Genomic DNA, 12,279 nt, shown 5'->3' with positions numbered 1-12,279 from the left:
TAAAAATAATGACATTATAAATTATATGACTATGAATACAACTATAAATAAAATGTCCCTTTAAAGTATTTACCAGGTCAAGGCCAGTTGTGAGGGCAAAAGTAAAAAAAAAAATTCTGCTCTTATTTCACATTCTCAATAATCTATCACAAACCATGAAAATGATGGTGGAATACGCAAGAGAACAACAAAAATTATGCAGTAAAATAAAAATATGTACTTGCACTGCTACTACAAGTATTCATAATAATGTAATCATCATGGTCATACTTTTAATTGTTTTACTTCTACTAGCTGGTATAATTACCGTTGTTTAACAACAAAAGTATCCTGCTTCAACTTATTTAACTTTTTAATGTCCATAACATTAACTGTCGTCTAAACTGTTGAAAGATAAACTTACTTTTTATATATTTTTTATTTTCTTATCAAGGTAAGCGCACGCCCGAGGTCTGCTGCTTCCTGAAAACAGGTCAGCGTCCTCCCAGCAGCCAATCAGAAGAGTGAACAGACTGGGGTGGGGAGGGGTTTCTCTCTGCAGCCAATCAGAGGAGTGGATGCAGTGGCGGTGCTTCTCTCGTCAAGCAATCAGAGGAGAGTATGGGCTGGAGGAGGCGGAGTCTCCTCGACCTGGCGGCGTCCGGACTGTGGGTAAAGATTTATGGTTTGTGGTCGACGTCCGAGCACTGTTTCTACCCCAAAACGCCTGTAAACTCTGACCGATTGAGATGGCTGACAGCAGAGATGAAGCTACGGACCAAATGAAGAAGTGGAAGGAGCAAAGAGGAGTTAAGGTTTGTATCCGTCTTTTCATTTTCCTCCTGTTTTGTTGTTGCTGCGTCGCGGATGAGGGCAAATCTGGGTAAGAGGTCGTCCCGGGTAACCGGCTAGCATGAATCCTCGAAAACAGTCAGGTGGTTTGCTAGCGTCGCTTATCTGATTCTGCACAAATGTCTTATTTATTTGTATTTTCTTTCTGACAGCAAACGTAATAGCTTATTAAGAATGTCATTGGGTTTTTCATGCCGTTTTGGGGCAAGACAGCGTTTCGCTCCTGTTCCTAGCTAAACTGGGGCTAATGCCTAACTTACGGCTAGCTAACTGGGTCACTATGACTTAGTCGATATTTTCAGAATAAAAAATAAAAATAAAACAAATGGAATCGACGAATAACACAAATTCCGTCAAGAGAATGTGACGGGAAAGTGGTTCTCACTGAACATGGTAAGTTGATCTTTACGCTTGAATGTAGGTCATTGTCCCAGGGGTACTGTTTCAACTGAACTTCAGCTCTTCCTCTTACATAATGAAGACAAACAGCAGTGACCTTTCCTTCACCTCTGCAGGATTTCTGGAATCCAATGCAATTATTAACACGTTTTGCAATAATGTTTTGCAATGACTGTAGAATTCCTGGCCAAGACTTTGCTATATTCTTCTTTTGTGTTTGTTGTTGTTGTTGTTGTTGTTGTTGTTGTTGTTGTTGTCGGCGGTGAGACAAGGAATCACCTTCTTAACATAAACTTAAACAATCCAATAGAAGACAGTTTTAACTACTCATCAGGTTTTCACTTGGCAAAAATCCTCCTGACAGTTGTTCTCAATTTTCCACTTCCCTTGCCAAGAAGTCTGCAACTTCAGCCGTGACTGGAAGTTTGTCCAAACAAAGGACAAGCAGAATTTATCAAAAACAATGCCACCCTGCACATTTATCTAATTAATAACATTGCATACACCTTTAGTGTGAATAGGAAATGAATGAAGTAATTGTCTGTTTCATCTGGTTTCCTCCCACGATTAAATGAATGATTTTCTACTCCATTGCACCTTACTTTTTGCAGCATTTTGAACAGTGCTCAATACATATAGTTATGAATTAAATCCATCAGTTGTTGAAAAAATTTCATCGCCACACGTCAGGCGTCACGTAACCTTTTGAGTTTGCATGTTTAATGTGTGTTTCTTTTCTTTATTTTTTGTAACAGAGACCAGACACGCTGACCACAGGGGCCGGCCATCCCATCGGAGACAAGCTAAACCTGCAAACTGTGGGGCCACGGGGGCCCCTGTTGGTTCAAGATGTGGTCTTCACAGATGAGATGGCTCACTTTGATCGGGAACGGATCCCAGAGCGCGTTGTTCATGCCAAAGGGGCAGGTAAATGCGAAGTGTTAAAGAGATTAAATAAACACACAACAAATAAATAAAGCAATATCGATTTGCGGAGGCCGAAAGTAATCTTTGAACGTATTTTCTGAAACCCATCCTCGATATGAGAGTGAAACTGACTCGGATTTTCCAAATAAAAGCTTTTGATTTCACTTACAGCAGACAAAAACAAGCGTGGTAATTTTACCATTATTTATTATTATTTACTTTGTTGTTCCCCCTGCTTTATAATATCATGTATAATAATTTGACATGATGAATAACAGGGAATAAAGTCCCACTAAGATCACATTTCACAAATTCAAAGTACATTGTTTTTTAAAAGTTATTTGTTGTTTATAGGAATAGATAGTAGAATTTAAAGCTAAGAAAGATAAGCAAATGGGATTTGGATGATGAGGCTTTTTTATTTTCTTATTTTATCTATGTTTTTGATTCCCTCTTGCAGCTCCTGGCAAAACTCAACAGACAGAAATGAGAAATGTTAAAAGCGGTTAAAAAGCAAACAGAACGCTTTGAGATTTGTGGATCAGCTCCAGACAAATGTTAATCTTTCAGATCAAGGTCCGAGATTGAACATTAAACTAATCCTGCGTGTTGCCCGCGGTTTCTCGTCTCGCGCCATCGATGCGAACCACTATATCAACCAGAAACATTTCAAAAAGATAGTAAACATCTTTTCTTTTCTCCTCTTGCAGGGGCGTTTGGCTACTTTGAGGTGACTCATGACATTTCTCAGTACTGCAAGGCCAAGGTGTTCGAGTATGTCGGCAAAACCACCCCTATTGCCGTCCGCTTCTCAACCGTCGGTGAGATTTGGGTTGATTTAACTTCCTCAGACGGCTTGTTATAAAGCGCGCGCGCCTTCATTTTCAGTGGTGTTCTTGCTATTTTCTGAAATGCATGTTTATCATGTTTATTTTTTCACTTTGTTTTTAATCTCCACTCCCTGACATCTCTCTGCTGCAGCAAGTAAAATCCGATGTCATGTAAAATAAATGTAACTACTCCTTAAATCTAAATAATTCGAAATAACTGAATTTATTACACATTCAATCCAAAATATTAAATATCCAGTCCCATCTTTCTTGAAACAGCTTTCCATCTGCATCCATTTTTCTCTTCCTGGATATTTAGGGATCATTTTTATTTCTCAAATGTAGTAAGAATACAATGAAATATAAATAGTCTTCATATTAGTAGTTTCTGGTGAAGGCATTTGACTTATTTATTTTAAGACAACCAGACTTTTCAAGACGTTCTCGCCATATTTGTCCTGCGGGCCTTGAGTTTGATACACGTTGTGTAGGAATTAAAAATAATATGAACCTAAACTACCTATTTCTGCACATACAACTTCAAGCCGGTCCCATATCTGTGTGGAATCACCGATTTCCTTTTTATTCCAGCGGGAGAGTCCGGATCCTCCGACACGGTGCGGGACCCCCGAGGCTTCGCCGTCAAGTTCTACACCGACGAGGGAAACTGGGACCTGACGGGCAACAACACACCCATCTTTTTTATCCGAGACGCCCTGCTGGTGAGTGTCTGCGGACGGAGAACCGGCTCCTTCTCACATTCTGTTTGCGTAGAAAGCGTCGCATTGACGCCGCGCTCCCTCCGCGCAGTTCCCGTCCTTCATCCACTCCCAAAAGCGCAATCCTCAAACCCACATGAAAGACCCGGACATGGTGTGGGACTTCTGGAGCCTGAGGCCCGAGTGTTTGCACCAGGTAGCCTCTGCTGACGGGACCGCCGAACTGTCGCTTTGGTCAAATTTCCTTTTTTTTTTTTACTCCCTGGAAGCTGAGCCTCCTCTGCCGTTCGCCCTCCTCAGGTTTCCTTCCTGTTCAGCGACCGCGGCCTGCCGGACGGCTACCGCCACATGAACGGCTACGGCTCGCACACCTTCAAACTGGTCAACGCCGGAGGAGAACGCGTCTACTGCAAGTTCCACTACAAGGTCCGGACGCGTCCCACTTTTAGCCGCGATTAAAATTGACGGACGCACGTTTTTGAGATTCGACGTCTGAAACGTCTCACCGCTCTCAGACGGATCAAGGAATAAAGAACATGCCGACGGAGGTGGCCGAGCGCCTGGCGTCCACCAACCCCGACTACGCCATCGGCGACCTGTTCAACGCCATCGCCAACGGCGACTATCCGTCCTGGACTTTCTACATCCAGGTCATGACCTTCGAGCAGGCCGAGAAGTTCCGCTTCAACCCCTTCGATCTCACCAAGGTGCCACTTTCTCCTACAAGCCTCAGGCTTTTACGACGTCAGTAAATCACTTTCTAGCACCCGGGACCGGAATGTGGAGTGGTGTTTTCACGTGCAGAGATAGACAGACAGTTTCAGACTTCATTTTATTATCTCATACAAAGAGCGCAGATTTAATCGTATTTTATTCGTCAAGAGATTTTCAGCAGCCGCAAAACTGTAGTCTGCTGCAGAGAAAGGAACAATAATACCTGAAGAATACGCAAAATATTTATAAATATGTTTTTCATTATTGTAGGTGTGTTTTGTCTTTAGCTTCTTCATTTGTTATCTCGTAGAAAATGCATTTGTCCGTAAAATCGGGTGCGTAAAGTATAGATGACCGAAGTCGGATATTAATTCGAAAGCCTTTTCATTCTGTCACGCAGCATTTTGTGTTGTCGTCGTCGTCGTTCAGGTTTGGTCGCACAAAGAGTATCCGTTGATCCCCGTGGGGAAAATGGTTCTCAACAGGAACCCGGTGAACTACTTCGCCGAGGTGGAGCAGCTGGCCTTCGACCCGAGCAACATGCCGCCCGGCATCGAGCCCAGCCCCGATAAGATGCTGCAGGTGACGCCCGCCGCTCCGTCAAGCCCGAGCTTATCTTTGTCGTGTTACGCAAAGCCTCGGAGGACGGCTGGAATTAAACCCGGAGCAGAAGTCGAAGGTTTTATTATTGACGGACGCGTACACAAAGAAAGTCCAGCGAGGGCCACATGGACCGGTAACAGTAGAACTAACTCTTTATAACTACCCCCTAATGTTACAGCGTTCTGCATTTATTACTCATTCAAATCGAAAATGTTGCATAAATGTAAAGAAAAATAGGTTTGCTCGTTGCTCTGTTACAACATAAATCCTTTTCTGTTGTCAGGTTAAGAAATCCACCTTCCTCCCATCAACCAGGGACCAAAGTGGATAAAGAAAAACATCCTCCAACACTAGTTATGACATTAACGTTCCTCTAAACCATCAACTTTTCTCTTCCTGGACATTTAGGGATCCTTTACATTTGTTGATCCAATGTACAAGCTAACGAAGGGACGCCGTCACTTGGCGGGTAACGTCATCGAAATGGTCAATGCACGCGTTTGACTTGTTTATTTTAAGACAATCGGACCTTTTTAAGACGTTCTTTCTCTCAGGCCACATAAATGAGATGTCGGGCTTTGAGTCTGACATGTTCTCTGCTGTGGCGTGTCGGGGCGGTAGACCGAAGGCGGCTGACGCTAACAGATTAAATAAACTCATCGGGAATCCCGGGAGTTGAAGTGAACTTGTGAGTGGAGGTGTCAGGATGCTGAAGAAGCTTCTCACCCCTTGCATGCAGGATGGAAGTCCTAGCAGAAGATCAGCCGCCACTAACTATACTGCTCAACAAAATAAAGGGAACACTTGAACAACACAATGTAACTCCAAGTCAATCCCACTTGTGTGAAATCATAGTGTCCACTCAGGAAGCAACACACATTCATTTGGACTTGTTTTAAGGACATTACATCAAAGTTGGATCAGCCTGGAGTTTGTTTTTACACTTTAACTTTGAGTGTGATTCCTAATCCAGACCTCCATGGGTTGATACGATTGATTTCCATGGATCATTTTGGTGTGATTTTGTTGTCAGCACATTCAACTGTGTAAAGAGCAAAGTATTTCATAAGAATATTTCATTCATTTAGATCTAGGATGTGTTTTTCAAGTGTTCCCTTTATTTTTTTGAGCAGTGTATATACCACCTCCCCTTCCTGCACGGAGGAAACCTGACAAGTCAAATCAATATCCTGTTTGGAGCGGATGTTGCGGCCCTCCGGGGATAGAATTCCCTTCGGGACGAGTAAAGTTGTGTTTTGTTCTGCTAGCGGTGATCGTCCATGACTGGTCTCTCCCCGCAGGGCCGTCTCTTCTCCTACCCGGACACTCACCGACACCGGCTGGGAGCAAACTACCTGCAGATCCCCGTCAACTGCCCCGCCAGGTCCCAGGTGGCAAACTACCAGCGCGACGGCCCCATGTGCATGTTCGACAACCAAGGTGCGCCGTTCAGCCACATAAGATCACCGGGAGGTTTTACACGTGTGTGCATACCGTCATTTCCGGACTATTTTGCGCACCTCATTGTAAGCCGCTAGCCGGTCGCTGTCTCGGTCTTCCTCCTGCGCGCTGAAACCGTCAAGGTCGTCTCTTTCGGTGTCGGAGTTGAACGGACTCAGAATCTCCCGGTCATTTTATCGGTCCGATGTGACGAGGAGAAACGTTTTAGCGGCGTGAAGCTAATTAGCGTCCCCCGCCAAAAAAGTCCATATAATAGCCGCATCGTTGTTGACGTGACAAAAGTCACGGCTTATCGTCCGGAAATTACGGTATACATGTTTATATGTGTGTGTGTGTGTATATGTATGAGTGTGTATATATACATATATTTATATATATGTATGTGTGTATACTTCTATATAGATAAATACATATTTATGTATGTATTTTTTATGCAGGTTAGACAATGATACGCTTGTAAGAGCGTAAAAGTGCATAGCTGAGGGTGGCCAGCAGATGTCAGCATTAGACATTTTAGATACCTGGTTATAAGACAATGTTTCTCAATTATTTTCCCTTCCACCCTCAGCCGCAATTATAAATAGTATCATTTGTCTATACAATTGTTGTATGTACACCTCTGCATGACATTGCATTAACATGAAAGAAAGGACATATAGATCAAGTTGCAATAACATTTTCATCTAGTCTCTAAAGTCAGTCCTGCACCCTGTGATCAAATTCTTCTTTCCTTTGGGCTTTTCCCTTCAGGGGTCACCACAGTGAGTCAACCTTTTCCATCTCACCCTTTTCTCTGGATCCTCCTCTCTCACACCAACTACCTTCACATCCTGTTTGGACATCTCTAGACCTCCTGCTTGGCAGCTCCGCTTTCAGCAACCTTCTACCCAGATCTTCACCACGGTTTGGACGTGAACAGACATGTCCAAACCATCTCAGTCATACATGTCCTGCACCCCTGTGACAAAGTCCTCTTTTCCTTTGGGCTTTTCCCTTCAGGGGTCTCCACAGCGAATCCACCTTCTCCATCTAACCCTATTCTCTGGATCCTCCTCTCTCACACCAACTACCTTCATAGCCTCTCTCACGACGTCCATCAATCTTCTCAGGTCTTCCTCTAGACCTCCAATTCCGTCTATCAATATATTCCCTCTCCCTCCTGTCCATGACCCAACCATCTCAGTCTGGTTTCTCTGACCTTCCCTCCAAAGCATCAACAATAGGCGTCCCTCTGATGGACCTGTTTTCGTTCCTTTCCTCCTGGCTGATGTTCTTCTACCTCTTGGTACCCCTGACACTTTTCTCCACCCATTCCAACCTGCTAGAACCTCTTTCTTTCCCTCTTTTCCACACTCTCCTACCCCAAGTACTCATGTTATAGAAGGAGATGAGATCTTTAGAGTTTTGGATCATTTTCTCTGATTATGATTTTGTGTTCAATGTTTCTTCTTATATTATTCTAACAAGCCAAAAGGCCCTGCAGTTACTTACTCAGGTCTGCCACATAACGGACATTTTGTTTTCCATATCTTTCTGCTCCCTGCTTCCAGGCGGCGCCCCAAACTACTACCCCAACAGTTTCAGCGCCCCGGAAGCCCAGCCTCATTTTGTGGAGTCCAAATTCAACGTGTCTCCCGACGTGGCGCGGTACAAAAGCGACGACGAAGATAATTTCTCCCAGGTAACGACCGCCTTGTTTGTACCGCGGCGAAGGCGCTCGTGTCCGCAGGACGCTACGTCACATTTTCAGTTTCACACTGATCCCATCTGCACAGATGCAACCTCAGTCTTTGTTTTCCTAAAAGCGTTACAGAATTACAGCTCCAATTATAGCTGGTAACTCACTTTGCTCGTATATCAAATTAAATTTCTCAAATAGGTTGAATTGAAACGCGATTAATCCAATAATCCAATATTCATAATGAATAAATACTGTATAGAAAATTATACATAACAAAAGAGAATGCAAAGAAGTATATTATCTAAGATAGAAAGAAGATGTGGCAGAGGAGCTTTTCATTTGTCCTTTACTTGCTGGATACACACTTAATGCTACAATGCTATGCTAAGTGTAACGTGCACGCATGCGGGGTTCGTTGGAAAAACGACATGTGAGCTCGGACACATTTTCTCAGATGTGGTTTGCAGATGTGAGAAGTAAATAGACCGATTTAGAACAAGGGGTGTGAATCACGTCACGTCAATTCATCAATCCTCACACACACACACACACACACACACACACACACACACACACACACACAGGTTTAAGGTTTCATTTTGCGTGAAAACAACTGTGTTGTTGTAGATTCCTCAGTTTACACAGGAATTGATGTTTTTTTTTTCCCAGCCTCTGCGATGTCTGTCTCCATCACCATTTTCTCTGACAAATCTATTCCCTTTTTTCTAAATAACTTCTATTTTATTGTTTGTTTTTTTTTTTAAACTCCAAATGTCAACCCAGCAACGCTCAGTGATATTGACAGAGCAACAATTTTTTTATTTATTTTTTTTAATTATTTTTGTTTCCGATTCAAACCAAGGATTTTTACTGAAAATGGAACAATTAATCATTCAATTAAATCATTCAAATTATAAATTGTGCAAAATAAACATGGGTGCTCATTATGCAAAATATGGCCAGGCCTGGTTTACATCCAAGTAAACAAGTTTGAAGCAAGTTTTCTCTTCATCTTCATCCTCAGCTCATCTAAATAACAAGCAACACACTTTATCTTGTCTCATGTGTGTTTGCACCAGTGTCTGCTGAGCCTTCTAGAAGGCCTCGTGGAAAAGTGCAGCGTTCCTGCCGTCCGTCCGGCAGGGCAAGGATCGGATAAAGTGCATCAGGTCAATTCCAGGTTGTTTCTGTTCTGTTTCTCAGGTCCGTGACTTTTTCACCAAAGTGCTGAACAAGGAAGAGCAGGAAAGACTTTGCCAGAATGTAGCCGGGTCTCTGAAGGGAGCGCAGAACTTCATCCAGAACCGCATGGTGCGTCCACCACATCAGCAACAACATATAGTCATATATATATATATATATACATACTCATTTATATATGCACTCATACATCGTATATTTATTATTTGTGTGTGTGTGTGTTTGTGCGCGTATACATACATACATATATCTGTATATATGTGTGTGTGTATATATATATATATACAAGCAAGCATGTGTGTATATATATATGAATATATGTATTAATATAAACATATGCATATATGTAATATGGATGTATATGTGTATGTATATATCAATGTATATGTGTATACATATGTGTATGTATATATATATATACATGTTTATATATGTTTGTGTATATAAATATGTATGTATATATAGATATATGCATGGTTCCAAAATCTATGCATGGATATAATAATGTGTGTGTGTGTGTTCACACACATACATACATTTATATGTATGTATGTATGTATGCATGTATATACATATGTGTGTGTGTGTGTGTGTGTATACACACACAAACAAGCATGTATATATATAAATATATGTATTCATGTAAACATGTAATATGTATTTATATATGAATGTATATGTGTATATATACGTGTATATATACATATGTATGTATATATAAATCTATATGAATGTTCATAAAATATGCATAAATATAATTGTGTGTGTGTATACATATGTATGTAGATAAATATACAGGACTGTCTCAGAAAATGAAAATATTGTGATAAAGTTTTGTAAAGTTCTGCAATTACAAAAACAAAAATGTCATACATTCTGGATTCATTACGAATCAACTGAAATATTGCAAGCCTTTTATTATCTTAATATTGCTGATTATGGCTGACTTTCTTCCTGGAAATATTTAAAGCGGAGAATGTAAAATATAAAGCAGAGAATGTAAAATATAAAGCAGAGAATGTAAAGTATAAAGCTGAGAATGTAAAGTATAAAGCTAACAATGTAAAGTATAAAGCGGAGAATGTAAATTATAAAGCTGAGAATGTAAATTATAAAGCGGAGAATGTAAAATATAAAGCTGAGAATGTAAAATATAAAGCAGAGAATGTAAAATATAAATCAGAGAATAACCCCGAGTGTTCCTCCGGCAGGTTGCCCACCTGCGGGCCGTCCATTCCGACTACGGGAACCGTGTCCAGGCCCTCCTCGGCAAACACAACGCAGAGACCCAGAAGGTAAACACACACACGTTACCTTCCCTGCAAATTCCAACACATAAATGTTCAAATAACAAAGTCCTGCTCTTTCTCCGTCGCCCCTCAGCACGCGGTGCGTGTCTACAGCCGCCCGGGGTCCACCTCCGTCGCCGCCTCGTCCAAGATGTGAACGCCACGGACGTCCGGATGGTGGTCGGCGATCCCATAGAGACGCGCCGAGCTGACAATGCTAAACGCTAAGATTAGTAATTAATCAGACTAACTAACCCTGCAGACGACGTCCTCCGATCATAAATCCAGATGATTTACTCAGGACTTTGGAACGGCAGGAGACCCGGATCATCCGTCCGCCGTTCTCGTTTTGAGCGGCGACCGCCTGATTCTACGGCGCCGCTCTTAATTCCTCAAGCCGAGCGTCGTCGGGATCGAATCGTATTCGTGAGCTTTCCTGAATGTTCCCTGAATGGCTGAAATTTTGAGCTGTTTCGGTTTGTTTCCGTCCCTGATCTGAATCCATTGCAGATAAAAAAAGAAAAATCTCAACTTTATGGGACTGAAATGCTTAGTTTTCTTTTGGCAACTAGAAAAAGTGCCTTCATCTCTTGACTCTTTCACGAAAACGCAAGTCGCCATCACTGACTCAACAATGGAGACAGGAGAAATCATTCCTCGCTGATTTTTCTATTTTTTTATAAATGTTCAGCAACCAAAAGCCTTTTTTTTTCCTTCCCACCACTTGTTTACTGAACTCTAAGTGTTTGCACGTCACCGCAGACGTTGTGGTCCAAGTTGTGTTGCAGAAAGTCTTTCGGAGGCGCGAAGGAAAAATGAAAATCGGGATTTTCTTTAAATATCCAGATGACCCTGTTTTAGACTTAAACAATGTAAATATGACAAACAACATGTTCCAAACCCAAGCAGTTCTGCAAAGCCCACAAACATGCAAAACAAATGTGGTCAAATTTGTCTCCTCTTGTTGAATTTGTGTTAATTCTGCTGTTGGTGAATCTGCTTTAATAAAGATTTCTCATCTGAACACTTTCTCTCGTTTATAAACATGTTCTGATCTTGTTTAATGTATTTATTCATCCGCTGATTTAGTTATTTCCATTTCCGAGGACAGAGCATTGAAAGATGTGTGATATGTTCTCTGTCATGGAGCCCAAATCAAACCATCAATGTTCTCTACTTCAGTGTGTGTGTGTGTGTGTGTGTGTCCATCATTGAGTGTGTCTCTGTGCATGTATGCATGTATGTATGTCCATCATTGAGTGTGTGTATGTATGTATGTATGTATGTGTGTGTGCATGTATGTATCATTGAGTGTGTCTCTGTGCATGTATGTATGTGTCCATCATTGAATGTGTGTGTGCATATATGTATGTATGTATATATCATTGAGTGTGTCTGCATGTATTTATGTATGTATGTATGTATGTATGTATCATTGAGTGTGTGTGTGCATGTATGTATGTATCATTGAGTGTGTCTGTGCATGTATGTATATATGTATGTGTCCATCATTGAGTGTGTGTGTGCATGTATGTATGTATCATTGAGTGTCTTTGTGCATGTATGTATGTATGTATCATTGAGTGTGTCTGTGCATGTATTTATGTATGTATGTATGTATCATT

The 12,279-nt window shown here is 41.6% G+C and overlaps 1 protein-coding gene across 1 annotated transcript; it reads left to right on the top strand.

Annotated features, from left to right (window-relative positions):
• The first annotated feature begins 627 nt into the window (after nucleotides 1-627).
• Nucleotides 628-11,678, top strand: cat (catalase). Its single transcript, XM_086149056.1, has 13 exons — nucleotides 628-794; nucleotides 1,986-2,157; nucleotides 2,868-2,978; nucleotides 3,579-3,709; nucleotides 3,798-3,902; nucleotides 4,007-4,132; nucleotides 4,222-4,413; nucleotides 4,850-5,002; nucleotides 6,325-6,463; nucleotides 8,035-8,165; nucleotides 9,369-9,476; nucleotides 10,577-10,660; nucleotides 10,749-11,678. Exons 1-13 carry the CDS (start codon nucleotides 729-731, stop codon nucleotides 10,809-10,811), a joined length of 1,581 nt encoding a protein of 526 aa, XP_086005182.1. The 5' UTR covers nucleotides 628-728; the 3' UTR covers nucleotides 10,812-11,678.
• The last annotated feature ends 601 nt before the right edge of the window (nucleotides 11,679-12,279 follow it).

This window comes from Fistularia commersonii, chromosome 7 (genome assembly GCF_037954325.1).
Source record: "Fistularia commersonii isolate RoL2024-O1a breed Wild chromosome 7, RoL_Fcom_v1.0, whole genome shotgun sequence".
Lineage (NCBI taxonomy): Eukaryota > Metazoa > Chordata > Actinopteri > Syngnathiformes > Fistulariidae > Fistularia > Fistularia commersonii.
This window is presented reverse-complemented; position numbering and strand designations above follow the sequence as displayed.

Coding starts and splice junctions, on each gene's coding strand:
- cat (XM_086149056.1), top strand. CDS start 729: ATGGCTGACAGCAGAGATGAAGCTACGGACCAAATGAAGAAGTGGAAG. Junction 795..1,985: donor AGGAGCAAAGAGGAGTTAAG/GTTTGTATCCGT, acceptor TTTTTGTAACAG/AGACCAGACACGCTGACCAC. Junction 2,158..2,867: donor TGTTCATGCCAAAGGGGCAG/GTAAATGCGAAG, acceptor CTCCTCTTGCAG/GGGCGTTTGGCTACTTTGAG.